The 20,813-nt window shown below is 45.5% G+C and overlaps 1 protein-coding gene across 2 annotated transcripts in view; it reads right to left on the bottom strand.

Annotated features, from left to right (window-relative positions):
• Positions 2,686–20,813, bottom strand: part of AKAP12 (A-kinase anchoring protein 12) — a 110,820-nt gene continuing 92,692 nt past the window's right edge. For both annotated transcript variants that reach the window (XM_018053358.1, XM_018053359.1), the window contains 2 exons: positions 6,214–11,146; positions 2,686–5,445 (listed from right to left, as the gene is read on the bottom strand). In XM_018053358.1, the coding sequence (XP_017908847.1) occupies positions 6,222–11,146 (4,925 nt within the window). In that variant the 3' untranslated portion in view covers positions 2,686–5,445; positions 6,214–6,221. The remainder of the gene's footprint in view (positions 5,446–6,213; positions 11,147–20,813) is intronic.

Raw genomic sequence — 20,813 nt, 5'->3', positions numbered from 1 at the left:
GGCTCCTCTATCCATGGGCTCTTCCAGGCAAGAATACTGGAGTGGGTTGCCATTTCCTTCTCCAGGGAATCTTCCGGACCCAGGGATCGAACCCAGTCTCCTGTATTGTAGGCAGATTCTTTACCATCTCAGCCACTAGGGAAGCTCATGTACCCATCTCGGTTTCTGACTTGACATCCAGGTTGGCAATGCAGAAACTTCATTCTTTTTTTCAAGGCTTGTCATTTAATTTGGGGAAGGGATTGAAGGATTTTTGTTTTTGTGTGGGTTTTGTTTGATTGGTTTGTTTTTGTTCTTAGTCACGCTGCACAACTTGCAGGATATTAGTTCCCACCGCAGTGAAAGCGCCAAGTCCTAACCACTGAACCGCCAGAGAATTCCCCAGAAACTTCATTCTTCACACCACGCTATTCCCACAACAGTTAATCAGGTATTGTGTCCTGTTAAATTCATTTCCTAACCATCTCTTGATTTCCCCCATACCTCTCCAAGCCAAAGTGTCATTAGTTTAATATACTCCCCTAACAGCAACCCACTCCAGTATTCTTGCCTGGGAAATCCCACGGACAGAGGAGCCTGATGTGATGCAGTCCATGTGTTCAAAGAGCCGGACCCGACTTAGTAACTAAACAACAATTATCTCTTGCTAGCTGGTGATGATGATGGTGGTGGTGATGATAGCTGTTACTATAGTAACATGTTAGCTAGTCTCCTCCTAACCTCTGGTCTATAATTCTCGAGTAGCAGTTCTCTAGAAGCATTGGCATTTTAGGTAGAAACTTCCTTTTTTAAGAAGGGTTGTCCTGGGCCTTGCAGGATCACGAGTATCTTTGGTTCCCAACTCATTAACACTCTAACCATTAACCACACCCCTAAGACCCTAACCAAAACTCGACAGGGGAGTGGGGTAGATTCCCAACACTGCCTTGGGAATCATAGGAGAGCATCTCTTCTCTGTTAAAACTAGTAAGTAACAGTTTAGTTTAAATCCAACTCTTTAAAATGGTCCACTGGCCAGTGCAGCCGTACCCTTTCCATAAAGCCTTTATAAGGAACTCTGTGTCCAGGTTTCAAGTCCTAAAGAAAACCCCATATGCTTTTCCCAGAATTAGGAGAGCTTGAGGCTAACAAGCATAATTAGTATCAAACACAATGTGGTTTTTAAGTCAGCCTAATGTATTCTCCTTGTGCTTGTTAATTATACCAGGTTATTTGGGAGTTTTAGAACAAACAAGAAAAAGAAGAGGGGTGAGTTAGTGCTAGGACTTAGCAAACCATATTCTGTTGTTGGAAAATGACATATTGAGTCCTAATTTCATCATTTAGGAAATATTATTCCAACTCTGGTTTCCAAATATGAATACTATCTATAGGCAAGTTTCTCTTAAGGTTGGATCTAATATTTCTCTTGTGTTAAAATTTTTCATGTCAACAAGAAATAGGAAAATATGCAAAAAGTCACGAGATTGCTTTGGATACTGTACAGATGGGGGCTTCCTTGGTAAAGCTCAGCAGGTGAAGAATCCGCCTGCAGTGCAGGAGACTCAGGTTCAGTCCCTGGGTTGGGAAGATCCTCTGGAAGAGGGCATGGCAACCCACTCCAGTATTCTTGCCTGGAGAATACCATCCTGGCGGGCTATGGTCCATGGGGTTTCAAGTTGACTGAATCAACTTGGCATGCACTATACAGATGCCTGTAATATTTAAACATCAAAAAAGTGTGTGTGTGTGGGGGGTGATTTCTAAGCTGTGACAGCTCTTAAAATAAAAAGTCATGATTATATTATTTTCATTACAATGCCATCTCTAAGTCCTGGTCACCTTAGCTACAATCTGTGTGATCACATAAGGACTGATGATCTATATCTCAATTTTCTCATTTATAAAAGGAGGGCCAAGTCATTTACCTAATTCCAGCGATATACCATAGGGGTGGAGATGGTAAGGAACTTGGTGGTAAGGAGGAACTTGCATTTGTACAAAAATTGTGCCAGGCTGCCCAGCAGATTCGTCCCTAGAATCACATTAGAAGTGCAGTCATGTGACACCATCAATAGGATATGGATTGCCAAGGGGGCTTCCTGGTGGCTCAGAGGGTAAAGCATCTGCCTGCAGTGCGGGAGACCCAGGTTTGATAGAAGATCCGCTGGAGGAGGAAATGGCAACCCACTCCGGTATTCTTGCCTGGAGAATTCCATGGACAGAGGAGACTGGCGGGCTACAGTCCACGGGGTCGTAAAGAGTCAGACACCCACCACTGAGCGACTCCCTTTTCTTCCTTCCATGTGACACTGGTCACATTCAGGTGCCAACCTCTTCCTGGGAATCCTTGCACTGTGCCCATTTCCTTTCGTATTGTCAGATAAGGGTTTTCTAACTCTGGTTCTGGTTCCCGGTTGGGATTTCAGAGTGTGGCTATCCAAAAACCGCATAAAACTGTGCTCATTTGTGGGGTTGGAGGTCAGCCAGAGGCTTAATGAGCGTCTAATCAAAGGAGTCCCTAACCCGAAAAGCTTAAGAATCACTGAAGAGATTTCTGTGCACTCGTACAGTCCCTGGAAGCTCTTCGGACAGTGTCGCAAGGGATGATTAAGTACAGTTAAAAGTAGAAGTGAAATGCGTGATGAATCTCAGGACAGTAAAGAACAATCAAAATTGAATTAAGGTGAAATTACAGAAAGAAAATCCATGGTATTTAATTACGTTGTATTTTATTTAGATAAATGAAAAATCTGCATCCCCCCCCCCCAAACAGAAGTAAGAATCAAATATTGTCTCAGATTAAAGGAAAACTGCTAAGCTTGAAGCTTACACTGAAAGCTAACATTTCCAGCCCTTCAATATCTCAAAGGAAAATATCGGAACAAAGTTATCTGTGTGGCAGAGAGAGGCAACTAGGGTGTACCATTAGCAAAAGAACCTGAGGGGGAACATTTTATATTCCTCAAGTATAAGAAATGGCAAGAGTGTACAAGTCTTGCATTCCTGTCTATTGTACATGGCTCCATAGTAATGCAAAAATTAGCAAAGTTCAGGCACTTGCTCCAACTTCAGCAGTTTGCATTTGATGCTTAAGGACTTCACAACTTAACAGCAGCTTTAAAATTATAATACAGAATTGTATGTCATGCTACTGTTAATAGCGTTCCTCCTGTTAATAAAACAATGATGCTTAACGGACACAGGTACAGAACTTGAACAGGAGTAACCCAGGGCACATCAAAAGACCACAGTCACCAAGCAACTGCCACTGAAAACCCAACAGTGATGGCTAGAATGACCTGGCCAAGACCAAATGCCAGTAGGATGAGTGGCAGGATGGAATTGAAACCCCCCAAAATGATCGTCATAAACTACACAAATCTTTAATCTGTTCAAAACAGCACAAACCTTCTTCCTGCCATAGAAAGGAAGTCAGTCAATAATTAGAAGTCAAATGAACTCCTTAAAAACTGCTGTCATCTCCAAATTTCAGTTATCTTCAGAAATTGACACCAGTGTTTAGGTTTTTTTTTTTAAGTCTCAAGCTGGCAAAAGAAAGATCTTCAGATCAGAGGGTGTTTTTCAATTGGGAGATTTTAAAGTTTAGTAATTAAGCACAAGTGGCTATTAAATGTGCAAATAACTCCTAAAAGGATATTAAATGTTCTCCAACTGCAAGGCCATATGCTCTTAGCATGAGGGGTTATTTCTAATATGGCCAATTTTTTTTTTTTTTGGTAATCAGATTTGTTGGTTTATGAGAAACTACTTTCCATTTTAACAGCCAACTGTCTTTTGGCTAAAAAAAAAAAAAAGGACTATTCTAGTTTTGCTTGAGTGTTATGCTTTAAAATAATTTAATCGGCAGTTGAAATTTAAGTTCTCAAACTGGAGTACTGAGTTTACGTAAAATTTAAGAAGTGTATACACCAGACCGGTTCTCTACCCATGAAAAAGTAGAAACTCTCCAGTAGATAGGGGATGGTCCTTTGTGTGTAGCAATTGTCTGACAGAATCTTTTGTATATTAGCATGAACTAGAAATCATTTTGACACTTAAAGAATTTTTTCCAAGATTCCTGTTAGGCAAGGCATTCTTACTGCTAAGCCTTAAAATGTCTTTCTAGAGACATTTGTCATTAACACGTATTAACAAAGAAAACTAACTTTTTCAGGAAGCACCACCAGATGGTGGCATTGTTTCAGTACCTTCAATCTGAAAAGCTCCTGGTTTATTTCAGTGGAGGCCTCTCTGCCCTTGACCTGACTTCTCCTAATCTGAAACTTAAACGGATGTAAAGCAGTGACCCTGTGTAGTGACATTAGAAAGTTCTAGCTTCTCTGCTTTTCGGATGCAGTAAACACAGGACTCAGGCTTCCTATTATCTAAGAAATCCAGCAAATCTAAGTGAAGCAAATGTTTTATTGAAATCAGTTGTCAAATCACAATTTATCCAAACGAACATAATGCTACATTGTTCTTAAAAGAGTGGGCACAAATATGGCACAGATAACAATCCAGCATCTATCAAAATACCATTTGTAAAGACTGACTTATTTCGTGCTGTGTGTGAATGGGAGTCCAGCATGTAAGGTCGACTCAAAAGCAGTCAATTCTTTTCTTGCTAATGTGAAAACATTTCACTACTTTGCCTCAAAATGAAAGCACACGCATCCGTCCAAACAACCATAACAATTAGGAGAAAAGACTCCAACTTAATCTGCTCCTGAAAAAAACTTCCTTCCAACCTCCACCCAGGGGCTAGGAAGAAAAATTTCCCAGTAACAATGGGACATTCTGTATGTCTCCCCCAAAACCCCCCCACAAAAAAAAAACCACCTTTTTATTTTTAGCATACTATGCATAATAGGAAAGTGACCTATTTCAGAGTGATACTGAACATGGAACCTAATCCTTAGTGAATTTTAAAAGAGGTGGAGCTTCTGATCAGGAATGTTATTTCTAGAGAGCTGTTTTCAAAGGCTGTAACTGAGGCAGCAGAAAGCTTCCCGAGACTTCACCGTGGCCGCATGCCCCGTCATATAATAAGGGATACAAAAGGAATTGCACTACGCTGTACATTTCCTTAGATGTTAAGAAAAAAAAAAACTATACAATAGATACAGAAGGAGGGTTACTTGAATCATACATATAAATACATAAAGAATGATACTCCAGTTTGAGAAGCAGAACCAAGAATTGCCAACTCCAGTTCCCAGGCTAAGAACTGAGGACCTTGAATCAGAAACATTATATGGTACTGAGGGAAAATGTCAGTGTGGTCTTGACAAGAGGAAGTGTTATCTGGCTATAGCTCCCGATGAAGCCTCAGGATTGTCAGGGGTTCTCGGGAAATGAGGAGTTGACATGTTTGTTCTTCCGTTTCCAAAGGTCTCGTCAGCAGCATTCTATCTCTTCCCCTACTTGTCTTCACATTCTGGTCTTGCAAGTACACAAGTGTAACTGTGGAAGGAAGTTAGAATCAAAAGTAAATGAAATATGCTTTTCCTCTCTCATTTCTGCAATAGCACTAAGAGTTGTGAGATGCGGCCAATGGGAACCCTGGTGAAAACCACAGCCTGAACTCCGTAGGAAAGAAGCATGGTGAGGGGGTCCATGATACAATGTCCTTTGCTATTGAGTGGGCCAAAGAGTTTGTTCGGGTTTTTCCATAAGATGTTCCAGAAAAACCCAAACGAACTTTTTGACCAACCCATACCCAAACAGCAGTAGTTAGGCTCTCATATGCACTGGAAATGTTTTTAAAGTGCTTGTCCCTATGCTGGAAGTAATCAATATTTTTCCCAGAGAGCTATAAATTACATTTCAAGCAGCAGCGTATAAACCTACTTTGGACTTCTAGTTATTTTTTAAAAAATGCAACAAGTTGGTATGGTGCTGAGTGAGCACAACATATTTCTTATGTCCTCGGGCCAAACACATACACAAACGCACACTTGTGTGCACACACACAGGCCTCTTTATTTTCTTAGAAAGCAGTCATACTGGGGGTAAAACGAAGTCACTACTCTTAGGACATCAGTAAGACTGAAGAGCATGTCAATGAGAAAAAGGAAACTAACCTGGGTCTCCTAGTCTGGTTGATGGTTATTTCCCCAGATGTAGGTTCGCCGTAAAATCCTTATTATCTGAACTCATAACAAATCTGCCATCTGAATGGGGGGTGGGGGGATGAAGGGGGAAATTAAAAAAAAAAAAAAAGTTACTTACGTGATGTTTTAGGATTCCGTGGGCTCAGGTTTCGCCAGATCTCTCTCTTGGTTCTGTGTCTCCTCCTGTGTTTGTATTTTCATCTCTTTTTCTGACTCGCTCTGCACTTTTTCCTCCTGGCTGTCTCCCTTCTCTTTTAGTTTGGGTCCATTTGTATCTAGGGACTCTTTGGTCGAGCCTCCCGAGGCCTCAGCATCCTCTGGGGTTGAGGTTTGGTTTCCAGGGTCACCGGCAGCATCACCTTTTTCATCTTCTCGGGATTCAAATGGTGACTTCTTTCTTTCTCCAAACCCGGCACTGCCGTCATCTTGCAGCACAGACTCTGTTTCAGGGATTTCTCTCTTTTTCTGGGATGGGAGAGCTACCTCTTCAAGCCACTGGTCTTCTACCCTGGAACCTTCTATGCTAGTGGCCGCCACCTTCTCTGAAGCTTCAATTGCATCTTTGCAAACGCTGAGATGCGCGTGTTCCCCGGTGCTTAGTGGGGACTCGTCTTTGGCTTCTACGGCTTGTGTTTCATCCACCGGGCAGGCCTGAGGTTCACTTTCTTCTTTCTCCGTTTTCTGCCCAGCTTCCTGGCTGTCGACTTCTGCCAGTTGAGCCTGAGTCTGGACATCGGTGGCTGTTTCTTCTGTACTCCCCAAACGGTCAACGGCTGTCTGAATCACGCTCTGTACAAGTCTGCAGCTCTCCTTCTCAAGCTTCAAAATCTCACTTTCCGCCTTGCCGTCTTCCTCTCCTGCGTTGCTCTCTCTGCCTTCCTGACCACCAGCCTGCTTGCCGTCTCCACCCAACTCCCATTTCTGTGACACGGTTTCGTCTCCTTCCAGGTCAGCGCTGATGCCTTTTCCAGGCGTAACAGATACTATCGTCAGTATTGATTCTGCTTGAGACTCAGTCCCTGTGGATGCCACATCTTCTTCCCCAGGCTGGGCAGGAAACTCTTCATCTTTTTCTGAGGACTCTTCTTCCAGGACTAGATGAGCTTCTGCAGATTTCAAAGCCTCGGTTGTTTCTACAATCTTGATAGCTTCTCCTAAGACCTTCTCCTCCACGGCTGCAGCTATCAGAGTTAATGCTGCCTCAGAGCTTTGAACTGAGATTCCCGTGCATGCCTCTTCCTCGGAAGCCAGCAGGGGAGAACTTCCTTCAAAACTGACGACTTCCTTTTCCCCGTCGATGATGGTGACGTTCACTGTCTGAACCAGTTGCTTACTGAGCTCTTCACATACGGCCACAGCTGGTTCGTGCTCAAGTTTCTCTTCATTCCCTTCAGTTGCCTCCACTTCCACAGTCTCCCTTTTCCCTTCAACTACCAACTCTCTCTCTTCTGGGGTTGGAAGAAACTTAGCAGGACTCTGGAGTTCTATATTTTCATTCTCTTGAAATTCAACTTTCTTAGTAACGTCCTCCTCAAGGACAACTTCAGTTATCTTTTTCTCAGTTATTTCTGTGTCGGCAGACACGGCAAGTCCTTCCATGGATGGTTCTTCTTTGGCTTCCTCGTCAGAGCACTGGCCAGTCTCTTGAATGACCTCAGTCTTTGAAAGGATGGCTACAGTCTCCACTGTTCCCTCCTCTTCATCCGTGTGTTCTAGACCCTCTGTCATCTTTGAAGACCTTTCCTCCTGCGACTGAAAATCAGAAGATGCTGCAGGCAGCTCTTTCAGTGCAGGAGGCACCTCGCCTTCGGGGACCTGGGACTGAGTGCTAGCTGGAACCTCATGATCTTCACGGACATCCATGATCTTGTCTGGCTGGCTTAGATTTGAAGCATCAAGATCTGCTACTGGGGTGCTTCCATTGATCTCACTGTCCGTGAGGGTTTCAGCTGAGTCAGGAGCAACAGCCTGCTCTGGGGCAGTCTCTGCTTCTACCCCAGTCCCGGTTTCAGCCAGACAAGTGCTCGCCAGCTCCCCGGCCTCTGCACTGTCTGTGCCTGGAGGAACTTCTCCCAAGCTTTCCACGGTGGCCTCTCCAACCACCTTCTCCTGTGTCAAAGTCTCAGTTTCAGTACCTTGGACAAGCACGTTGGATGCTACATCCATCATTTCCTTCAGATCTAGGGCCTGAGAACCCTCCTCAGCCTCTTCCACTTTCTCCAGTATTTTTGCTTGTCCTTTCTGGATGGCGTCATCTGGCAGCTGTGACTCTTCTCTAACTTTTTCTGCAACGGCCTGCAGCACCTCTTGGGTCCTTCTCGCCTGGTCCTCTGCGTCAGGCACGCCGCCCTCCACCTCTTGCACTGGTGTCGCTTCCTCGGTGGTGTCTGGAGAGTCGGTTAACTGAGAGACAGCGGAAACCATGTCGGCGGTTTCTTCCGCACCAGAGGCCTCTGTGGTTTCGGCGGCTGTCACAGCTTCCGAGGTTAATTCCACCTCGCTGGCCATCGTGTCATCACTGGCCTCCCGGACCTCTGGCAGTGCTTTGGAAACGATGGGGGTTTCCTCTGCGACGACGACTTCTCTTTCAAGCACCTCCTCGCTTGGTGGTGTGGCTTCGCCTTCGGCTTGTTCCAGTGGTTCTGTCACCGAAGCTGAGATCCAGGAGGGTGCCCTTTCTTCGATGTTGGTAATGGCCCTTGTCCCGTCCACGACAGCCACCGACACGGTGTGAACCAGGCTCTTACTGAGCTCCTCTGACACGTCGACATCCACCTGCTTCTGCTCGGGCCCCTCCTGGCTCTTGGGGGCTTGCTGGGCTTCGGTTTTCTCTCTTTCCACCGCGTCGTATTCAGACAGAGGGACCACGGCAGGGATGTCCGCATCGTCCTCGTTGGCCTCCGCTGGCCCCGCCTCTTCGACGGCGGCTGGCTCCTGCTTCCCATCTGGCCTTTTCTTCCTTCGCCCGGGAATAAACTTCCGGATGGAAACCCAGGACTCTTCTTTCCCAGGCTCAGCCTCTGAGGCTGCATGTTCTGCGCCAGACCCAGCTACAGAGTCTTCACTTCTCTCTTCCAGTTTTGACTTCGATTTTTTTCTCGAGGTGACCAGTCTTTTAAAGGTCTCCCAGGTGGAGACGCCCTCCCCTTCGGATGGGCTGCCGGCCGGCTCGGGTGAGGAGCTTCCCGGCGGTTGCTCGTGGTCCTGGGAAGCGGCAGCGGCCGCCTCCGGGCCCGGCTCCTTGTCCTTCCCAGCTTCCTCTGCTCTCTGGCTGTCCCCTCCGAGAGGTTTCGGCCCTGCTTCATCATCGGAGGAGGATGCTTTTCTGGCTCTCTTCTTGGATGACCCCACGCAAATCAGGGCTTCCCAGGACACGGAGGTGTCGACCTTGCGTTTGGGCTCCTCGGGCTTAGGCTCCTCTCCGTTCCCTTTGGCCTCTTCCTGCACTTCAGAGGCCGCGCTCTCCGTGGAGGACAGGGTGGCGCTTTTGACTTTGTCTGCCTCGTCCTCCTTATCGCTTTCAGAGAGCCTTCGCACGCGTTTCTTGGGCGTCACCATCTTTTTGAAAGACGCCCAGGGGGTGACACCACCTTCCCTCTTCTTCTCCCCGTCGGAAGTGGTCCCTTCTTCCACCTCCCCCTCCTGGCCCGGGGCCTCGGCCACCTCTTTCTCCAGACAGGTGATCTCCTCGGGCTCTTCTGGAGACGAGGCTGAGCTCTCGCCGCCCTTCGGTTCGTCTGGACTGTCGAGAGAATCCACGGAGGCTGGGGGCTGCTCCCCGGACTCCTCGTCGCCGCCTCGTTTCCCTTTCTGTTTCTTTCCAGAGAGCTTTTTCAAGCCGGTGCTCGTGAACAGTTTCTTCAAAGGGCTTCCCTGCACCTTAATTCTCTCCTGCGAGGACAGCATTTCGGCCTCCCTCACGGTGCCCTCGGGGGGCGTGGACGGCGATTTTGCCTCCCCGCTGAGCTCGGTTGCCTGGGAGTGGTCCCCGCTCAGGGCGCCCGCATCTTCCTCTGTCTTCAGCATCTCGGCTGACTCGGCTTCCGGAAGGTCGGCGCTCGTCTCGGTCGACTTTTCGGGCAGCGAGAGCTCCACTGTTTCTTCCGCTTCGGTTTTCGGCTCTTCCTGGTCCTTCTCTACAGTGCTAACGTGGACTTCGGCGACAATCTCGACCTTTTCATCAAACACTTCGGTTGCTAACGGGGCTGGTTTCTCTTCAGGAGGTGCCTGCACTTGGTCTTCAGGGGGCAGCTCCACTTTTTCATACTCGGCCGAGAGCCTGGCATCCTGGGTGCTCTCGGGAGCCTCCTGGGCAGGTGGCTGCTCGCAGGGCTCTTCCATCTTCTCATTTTCTTCGGCTTTTTCGGGCTCCTGTTCCTTTTTCTTCTCGGAAGCCTCCAGCTCCTCCTCCCGGGGCTTCCTGAAGCTGGTCTTTTTGCGCCAGCCGGCCCAGCCTTGAGTGAAGAATTTTCTGAAGGGCGAGGCGGTTTCGCTGGCCACGGGACTAGTCGGGGAGTCTGCAGGTCTGGCGGGTTCTTTCTCTTGTTTCTCTTCTCCTTCATCTTTGCCTTCCTCAGCTGCTTGACCAGACTCGGTCTGAAGGGAGATTTCTGTGCAGCTCTGCTCACGTCGGGGTGCCTCTTCGGGTTTCTCGGTGGACTGTTTCAGTTCACCGTCTTTAGGTGTCGCATCCCCCGGCTCCCGGCTGGGCTCCGGGTGGTCACCAGCCCCGTCGGACTCGCCTGCCCCTTCACTTTCATCCTTCTTGACGGTGAGGAGCTGCACGCTGTCAGACTTCTCGGTCTTATCCTTTTTCACGGTGAATTTGAAGCCGACAAACTTGAACACCTTCTTAAATCCCACGTCATTAGCCTGGGGCTCAGGGGGTTGCATCAGCTCATCCACGCTGCTTTCCGAGGCAGGGATCGGTTCCATCATCTCAGGCATTTCCTCCTTTCCCTCCTTCGTGATGTCCTGAACCACCGCTGAGTTAGCAGCCATCTCTTTGTCTGAGTCCCTTTCACTCACATCTTCAGATTCTCTTTGTCCAACTATTAACAGAAAGAGGGGGTGGTGGGGAAGAAAAAGATAGACATGATTATAATTCAAAATATTAAATATTTAAAAACCATGACCAGTGAATACTTTAACAGTCCAGCAATTCCAAGATCAAGATCAGGTAAGGGTCTTACCAGCATCTGTAAATTTCAACAGATTAGGCAGCTTTCAAATGATCTTTTAAAATTCAGGTTCAAAGGTACTACTCTGCTCTTTCTGTTCCTTTTAGAGGGAAAGTTAACAAATTCAACTAGCAAAAAAAAAAAAAAAATTAGTTTATGGGTAAGAGGCCACAGCATCACTGAAGGTCCTGAGCCGCAACAAAAGATGGTACATGACCCAAAGAAGACCTTGCATGCTGCAACTAAGATCAGGCACACCAAATAAATAACTAAAAAATGTTTTTAAAAAAGACAATAGGGGGAACATTTTTACAGATGAAGTTTGAAACCAAAGCAAGGACACTATTTGATTGGTTATAGCTTAAGCGGTTGCCTTATTTGAGAATGCCCAGTTGGCTGTTTGTCAACAGACTTAGGGAAAAAAATCACATTTACTAACCCTATTCTAATAACTCATTCAGTCAAGGATCAAAAGATGCGAAAACTTTTGGGTGAAAGGTTGTCAGCACACCTACAGTTTTAGAGTATCAACACACAGGTGACTTCATTTCAAAAGGAACAACTCCCTTTACAATGGAGAAATCTTCCAGGTACTGCCATAACCAAGCCATCAGAATTAACATCCCCAATAACAGGATAAAACTGTTGTCATGCTTCCTGATATGAGGCACTGAGAAGGCCAGTAAGTCACCTACATAGTACTCCTGACAAAAATGTTTAACAGAACAAAATCATGTGAAAATAGTCAGACAACAGCCCACAATGAAGAACATTCTATAAAATAACTAGCCTGGGACTGAAGTATCAATGTCGCAAAAGACAAAAATCAAACATAAATACAAATGGATGTCTACAAATAACTTTCAAATAGACTAAGGAGAGAGAATGGGGTAGGGAGAAGAGGAGAGAGAGGAAGAAAGAGCATGAGATAAAAATCAGTGAATGGTGACTTTGGTCACGTGTATAGGGGTGCTTATTCTATTTTTTCTGTAGGTTTATATTCTAAAACTTGTTGGGGGTTAAAGAAGCTAGTCAATGCGATTTAATAAAGGGTGGGATGTGCTAAATCTAAAAAATTAAGAAACCTAACAACCAGAGATGCCAGGCGTGGACCTCAGTTGGATATTTGTTAGAGCAAGTCAGCTCAGTGACACTTCTGGATCTTCCTGGGAGAATGATTTGAGATTAGAGGCGACGCATTTTTACCGAAATGAACTGAAATGAAAGGGTAGAAATTCTGACTGAAAAAGAAAACAGGCTACCAAACAGTCTATATACTATGACCTCACTTTGGTTTAAAAACTCTGTCTCTCTCTCACACACACACACTGTTCATATATGACTTCTGGAGGATGAGCATATAATATACTTTACTTTTACTTGTCCAAATTTTTAAAATTTTCTACTTAGTATTGCTGTTGTTTGCTTTTCTAGTTAGTATTACTTTATTTGTGGGGGGGGGGCCTCCAAAATCACTGCAGATGGTGACTGCAGCCATGAAATTAAAAGATGCTTGCTCCTTGGAAGAAAAGCTATGACCAACCTAGACAGCTTATTAAAAAGCAAAGACATTACGTTGCCAACAAAGGTCCATCTAGCCAAAGCTATGGTTTTTCCAGTAGTCACATATGGATGTGAGAGTTGGACTATAAAGAAAAATGAGTGCTGAAGAATTGATGCTTTTAACCGTGGTGTTGGAGAAGACTCTTGACAGTCCCTTGGACTGCAAGGAGATCTAACCAGTCCATCCTAAAGGAAATCCATCCTGAATATTTATTGGAAGGACTCATGCTGAAGCTGAAGCTCCAATACTTTGGCCACCTGCTGTGAAGAACTGACTCATTGGAAAAGACCCTGATGCTGGGAAAGATTGAAGGCAGGAAGAGAAGGGGAAGACAGAGGATGAGATGGCTGGATGGTATCACTGACTCAATGGACATGAGTTTGAGCATGCTCTGGGAGATGGTGAAGGACACGGAAGCCTGGGGTGCTTCGGTCCATGGGGTCGCAAAGAGTCAGACACAGCTGAGCAACTGAACTGAACTGATTGCTTTCTGTAATAAATAAAAACGTCAATTAAAATTGACACACAAAAAGGTCTCAATAATGTTGTAACAATTTACCAGTTTAGATACCAGTGCTTGGAACATAGCAATAAGTATTTGAAATACAGAAATTCTTTGGAAATACAGAAACAATTTGCATCTCCAAATCCATCATCCAATTTACATCATCTTATTTTTCCATGAAAATAATTTTATTCTTTATGTGAAATATTACTAACCTATGTCTACAAATTTCCATTGGAGTATTTATTGGGTTTGATTTTGAAAGTGAAGCCTAGAAAGTTCCATGAAAAACTGTCCTAAGCACCACCCAAGTAAAGACCAGAGTCCTTTTCGAATATGCTTTATACTATGCCATATGTGCTATACCCTAGGGGCTTCCCGGGTAACTCAGCTGGTAGAGAATTTGCCTGCAGTGCGGGAGACCTGGGTTCGATCCCTGGGTTGGGAAGATCCCCTGGAGAAGGAAGTGGCAACCCATTCTAGTATTCTTGTCTGGAAAATGCCATGGACAGAGGAGCCTGGTGGGCTACAGTCCATGGGGTTGCAAAGAGTGCAAGGACACAACTTTGTGACTAAGCACACACGCCCGCACACACCTTACCCATAGGTTCTTTTCCCCTTGCTTTTTCTTTTCTAACATGACCAGGTTTTTTGCATAGTCCCAGATAATGATCGCAGCCCTGATCATCTGGGCTGCTGCTTCTGCCGAAAGGAAGGAGAGATACCAAGGAGGTGCTCTAGCTGTAACCACGAGCCATAGGGGTGGGTGGGGCCTTGTGACAGTGCCTCGGTTGTCTCTGTAAGAGTTTTGAGAATCAGGCAATTCTCACTTTTTTCTCATTGATATCAGTCAGAATCTAAAGCAGCATTAGAAAAACAAAAATAAAACCAAAATGAACATCTTAACTATTAAAAAAATTTTTTTGGGTGGGGGGGCGCTGCACCACGCAGGCAGGATCTCAGTTCCCCGACCAGGTACTGAACCTAGGCCAAGGCAAGGAAAGCCTGAATCCCAACCTCTAGGCTACCAGGGAACTCCCCAAACCGAACATTTTAGATAGACATTTTAGGAAGACAAATGAGTTTGATTAATTTCAAGTGCTCTTCTTAAAGGGTAGTTTTTCCTTTTCTTTTTCTTAAGAAAAACAATCACTTTAACAAACAAGTCCTAAACTCTAGTTAATGACATGCATACTTGAAGTGTTCAGGAGTAAAGCATACTGATACCTGCAACTGACTTTGAAACACATAAAAAAGAAGTAAGAGGCGGGTTTCCCTGGGGCTCAGGGGTAAAGAATCTGCCTACTAGTGCAGGAGACACAGGTTTGATCCCTGGTTCAGGAACAGCCCACAGGCCATGGAGCAACCAAGCCCAACTGCCTCTACTATTGAGTCTGTGCTCTAGAGCCTGGGAACTGCAACTGTGGAGCCCTGGAACCTCAACTACTGAAGCCTGTGCGCCCTGGAGCCCGTGCTCCATAACAAAAGAAGCCACCGCAATGAGAAGCCCATGCACTATAGAATAGCCCCCACTTGCTGCAACTCGAGAAAAGCGCAGGCATCAAAGACGACCCAATAAATAAATAAATAATTTTTAAAAAGGGTGGAGGGATGGAGGTATGATTAGGCAAGATGGTAAATGTTAATGATAATACCTTAAAATTTTTTCATAAATAAATTTGGGGGAAAAGCTCCCTTGGTGATAAAAAAATCACTTGAAAATACACATTGGTTTAGATTTTATAAACAATAAAGGAAAAATTACAGCCCACATTAAATATTGAGGCAAATATCCCAAGAGAGAGAAAAATCCAGACATATGTGACAGACTGTCCAACATACCCAACCCTGACATTCTTTTAAGTCAGAATCTTCTAGGAACACTCTCTCCCCATTATTTTTTAAAAAGTATGTATAATTTTATGAAATAAGAAGAAAATGCTCTAAGTTTTCATCTGTTCCTATTATAAATCAGCTCTTAAAGTCTAAAAATTCTTGAAGTTAAGTGGATTTCCATAAACTACTATACAATTTTTCCCAATTATAAAAGCATACTCACAAGAGAACTTTCTGCAAATGCTTTGAATGCAACACAAGAGATGTGACCTTCTTTTTTTTTTAAAGGTGGATGGTATCACTGGAAATATACTGGAGGAAAAAGTCAAACCCCAATAATAAATTCTATTCTACTATAATTTTACTAGCAACACATACACATATAACTTTCCTGCCAGCAAGTGTGAGGTAAAAATACTTATTAACTAACCTCTCCAGAAACCATTAAAAAATGCAGAGACACTCTGCTAACAAAGTGGGAGACAGCAGCAGTTATACACATCATTTCTGCCTTACTTCCCCACTCCATGTTTCTAATCTGCATTTCAATCCAAAACACTTCTTATAAAACTCTGGGATGACTGGAATGTTTACAGTTAAAACTTGGGAGGCAAAGAACAGCAGCCAACTGGCAGAACAAAATCGCTATTGAAGGTTCTGTTATAGCCTAGAAATGTTCACATGTTCTTGTTAGAGTGATATATAGCTGGACCCAGTAAAAAAAGAAGAGTATTTAGGATCACAGAAAATTTTTTAAAATCCTAACTGGTCTGCAGTCTCTTTTGACCTAACTGATCCTAGGAACTACTACTGTTAGAACAATCTTCCAGATTGGGAAGGGCCCCTGCGGACCCAGATGGTACCTCTCTGCTTTCTGCACAAGGCTGGACAAACCCAACTCCACTTGCCTTCCGCTCCAGCTGGACCTGTACAGTCCTTACAGAGAGGCCCCATTCCACTACCCCACTGTGGTCACATCAGGAAGGTAAGGTTTCAAAATTCCCTAAGGATTTCAGGACCTATAGGATAATCTAAACTACCTAGCCTGCCAACCAAGGCTTCAATTATGTTCTAACACATAAGCCAACTTAAAAAAAATTTTATTGGATACATGTATGTGTAACTGACTTGCTTTGCTGTACACCTGAAACCAACACAACATTGTAAATCAACTATATTCCAGTAAAAAATAAGCTAACTTTGATCTCAGGCTTGCAATTCAGAGGTCTGGAACCAGACACATACCACGTGTGACCACGTGGCTGCCCACTCAACCGGGAGTGAGACCTAGATCCATTTTCACAAGCTCATTTGGTATTTCTTGGCCATCACGCCACGTGCCGCAGCCCAAGTGGCAAGGCCCCTTCCATCCTATTCAGCACCCTCAGGTTCGCTCAGCTTGCCTCTGGGCTCTCCAGTAGGGGCAACTTGTGATTTTTTTGGAGGGGGGGCCTGTATTGTTTTCTACCTCGCCTCCCGCCCACCTCCCAGACAAAGACCTTCCCAGGGGACCCCACGCCGCACAATCTTTACCCCAACCTTGACCACCATTTCTTCTATGTCCTTGTCTTCCTGGAGGTGCCCCTTTCTGGCAAGAAGCAACCTGCAGCCTGGGGCCTCCCTCACGCTGCGGTTGTTTTTCACTCTCCAATTTAGATGCTCGCTGTGGGAGCGGAGGGTTTGGGCGCCTGTTCCACAGGCCCCAGGGGAAGCCCTGCCCCTCGGGGGCCTTGGCAAACCCAGTGGAGCCCAGAAGATGGTTCTGTAGCCCTGGGCATGCAGGCATCCTGGGATGTCCCTTCCTAACACCACCCCTTTCACCACCACCAACGCGCGCTCCCGGGTCAGCGGTTTGATCAAAGCAAAGAGGAAGGATGGAAACCCACACACCGCTCTAACCGCCCCGTTACGGGGCGCTCCACGCGATCCTGCCCTCTGGACGCAGGGCGAACCGCCACTGGGGGCGCGGGGCGCGCGCTACTCACAGCAGAGGCTGCTCCACCAGGGCATGGCGCGCGCCAGTGACCGGCAGGGGCAGGCCGACAGAGGCCCTGGAGGCCCAGCCGTCTGCCCCCGGCTGCCCCATCGCTGGATGGAGACTGGCTGCCGACTCCGAGCCGCGCCGCTGACGAGGGCGCCCCCTGGGGGCCGCCTCGCGCGTCACAGAGGGCGCAGCCTCCTCGCCAGCCTGCGAGGGGCCACCCCCCCACCATCACCCACACCGGGGGTCCCTCCTCCAATTCAAGCACACTCAAAACAAACTCCAGCACACACGCCAAAAACCCGCCAGATCTCCCCAGCCAGAGGCGCCCAAACCTCACTGTCGCTGCATTCCCGAACCACCCCTCTCTCTTATCCATACTACATGTCTTCCAGTAGTTGATACAAAACCCACACTGCCTAACAGAGGTCCGGGGCGTGGCAGGGATCCCTGCATGGGCTGGTTTTGGTGGTTCAGTTCAGTCGCTCAGTCGTGTCCGACTCTTCGCGACCCCACGGACCATAGCACGCTAGGCCTCTCTGTCCATCACCAACTCCCGGAGTTTACCCAAACTCATGTCCATCGAGTTGGTGCTGCCATCTAACCATCTCATCTTCTGTCGTCCCCTTCTCTTCCTGCCCTCAATCTTTCTCAGCATCGGGGTCTTTTCAAATGAGTCAGCTCTTCGCATCAGGTGGCCAAAGGATTGGAGTTTTTCAGCTGCAGCATCAGTCCTTCCAATGAACACTCAGAACTGATCTCCTTTACGGTGGACTGGTTGGATCTTCTTGCAGTCCAAGGGACTCTCAGGAATCTTCTCCAACACCACAGTTCAAAGCATCAATTCTTCTGCACTCAGCTTTCTTTATAGTCCAGCTCTCACATCCATACATGACTACTGGAAAAACCATAGCCTTGACAAGACCGGCCTTTGTTGGCAAAGCAATGTCTCTGCTTTGGTGTAAGTGCTTTAATTTCCTGAGTATTAAAATCAAAAGTGAGGACCTCCAGCAGGTTCCCATTATCAAGCTATCACTTCCAACCATAAAGCCTTAGAGCTGAAAGGTAGAAGTCACCTGGTCCCTCCAACTGGTTTTGTTTGTTCAGTGGCTAAATTGTGTCCAACTCGGTGACTAGGACTGCAGCATGCCAGGCTTCCTTGTCCTTCACTATCTCCCAGAGTTTGCTCAAATTCATGTCCACTGAGTTGGTAATGCCATCTAACCATCTCATCCTCTGCTGCCCCCTTCTCCTCCTGCCCTCAATCTTTCCCATGCTTTGGCCACCTGATATGAAGAGCCAACTCAATGGAAAAGACCAACTGGTTTACAGGGAAATAAACTGACTTCAAAAATGGTTGTGGAAAATGCAAAATGGTACAGCCACTTTGGAAGACAGTGGGGCAGTGTCTTGCAAAATTAAACATGCCCTTACCATTTGATCTAGCAATCCTGCTTCTTGGTTTTTACCCAAATATCCTTGGTATTTACTCATACCCACATTTGGTATGAGTTGTAACCACGTTCATACAAGAACCTGCTGGTGGGCATTTCTAGCAGCTTTATTCCTAACTGCAAAAACCTGGAAGCAACCAAGATAAGATGTTCTTCACTGAGTAAATGGACAAATAAGCTAGTATATCCAGGCAATGAAATATTATTCAGCACTAACGATGAGCTAGCAAATGAAGACATGGAGGAACCATATGACTAAGTGAAAGAGGCCAGTCTGAAAAGGCTACACACTGTACAATTCCAACTGCATGACATTCTGGGAAAGGCCAATTTGTGGAGACCATAAAAAGATCAGTGCTGCCAGAGGTGGGGAGGAGGGTGGGATGAACAGGCAGAGGACAGAGGACTTTTTTAGGACAGTGAAACTATTCTGCATGATACCCCAACGGTAGATGCACTTCATCGTATATTTGTTCAAACCCACAGAATGTACACACCAAGAGAGAACTCTAATGTAAACGAAGGACTCTGGGTCATGACGATGCCAAGCAGGCCGAGGATGGGAACAAATGTCCCACTCTGGTGAAGGGTGTTGATAACGGGAGGGACTATGCTTGGGCGGGGGATAAGGAATGTACAGATACCCTCTGTATTTTCCACTCACCACTGCTGCAAACCTAAGACTGCTCTAAGAAATTATTATTATTTTTTACAATATTATTATAAATATATATATTGTATATATTACAACAACAATATAAGATATTGTTATTTATTATTTTTTACAAAATAATAAAGTTTGTCTTTAGTATTTTTTTTCTTTTTAGTTTTGGCCTGAAAACTCAGTTTCAGCAGGTGGGATCAAGTTCCCTGACCAAGGATTAAACCTGGGTCCCCCGCATCGGGAACATGGAGTCTTAGCCACTGGACCACTAGGGAAGTCCCCAGAGTTTGTTATTTATTTATTTAGTCTTTCTAAAAGAAAAATAAACCCCATGAACTTTCAAAGCATTAAAATTCTTATTCTCCATATGTCATTAATTATAAGTGTTATAATTTATAGATGCCACTTATGATAAGAAAAAGTATTTAGACATGCCAACAAAGGTCCGTCTAGTCAAGGCTATGGTTTTTCCAGTGGTCATGTATGGATGTGAGAGTTGGACTATGAAGAAAGCTGAGCGCCGAAGAATTGATGCTTTTGAACTGTGGTGTTGGAAAAGACTCTTAAGACTCCCTTGGACTGCAAGGAGATCAGTCCTGGGTGTTCTTTGGAAGGACTGATGCTGCAGCTGAAACTCCAATACTTTGGCCACCTCATGCGAAGAGTTAACTCATTGGAAAAGACTCTGATGCTGGGAGGGATTGGGGGCAGGAGAAGGGGACGACAGGATGAGATGGCTGGACAGCATCACTGACTCGATGGACATGAGTTTGGGTGAACTCCGGGAGTTGGTGATGGACAGGGAGGCCTGGTGTGCTGCAATTCATGGGGTCGCAAAGAGTCAGACATGACTGAGCGACTGAACTGAACTGAAATGAACATCTAAAGAAACTACTGCTGTATGTCTGATGTGGGCAGCAGTTCAAATTCTATTTCAGAATAATAAGCAGTTTTTTTCATGGTTACGGTCATAGTTTAAAAAAAGAAAGAACACATATATCCTACTGACTCTTCAGACCCAGATAATGGTTCAGAAGATCATCTGAGCACACCTATAACTTATGTCATCTTGTACATCAACTCTATTTCAATGATAAAAAAAATTAAAGATCGCCTGACCATCATTTCGTCACTTTGTTAAGGTAAAGACTGGATAAAGGAAGAACCAGTGGGAGCTAAATGGAGGAGGGGCAGTGGGGAGAGTTAGGCAGGATATTTACATGCCTAATAGTTGAAAGGATGGAGAAATCGGACAACTTAACATCAACCTATGAAGGACAGATGGACACTGTCTATAATACCCTCAGGAAGACACAATGTCACGTATGGCGAAGGATGCACAACCTAAATTCAATTAACAAAAAACACACACAAAATGAGGGTGTTAGAAGCGGGAAGAGGACTACATGCTTTGAACATGTCAATATCTAAAAGACAAAGGCTACACAAATGTTCCAGATTAAAAGAGGCCAAAGAGATGAGGACATCACACCTGAGGCTGGATCTTGTACCGCTAAAGGGGACATTATTAAAT

This window comes from Capra hircus, chromosome 9 (genome assembly GCF_001704415.2).
Source record: "Capra hircus breed San Clemente chromosome 9, ASM170441v1, whole genome shotgun sequence".
Taxonomy (NCBI): Eukaryota; Metazoa; Chordata; class Mammalia; order Artiodactyla; family Bovidae; genus Capra; species Capra hircus.
Note: the sequence above shows the minus strand (reverse complement) of the source record. Positions and strands in the feature narration are given on the sequence as shown.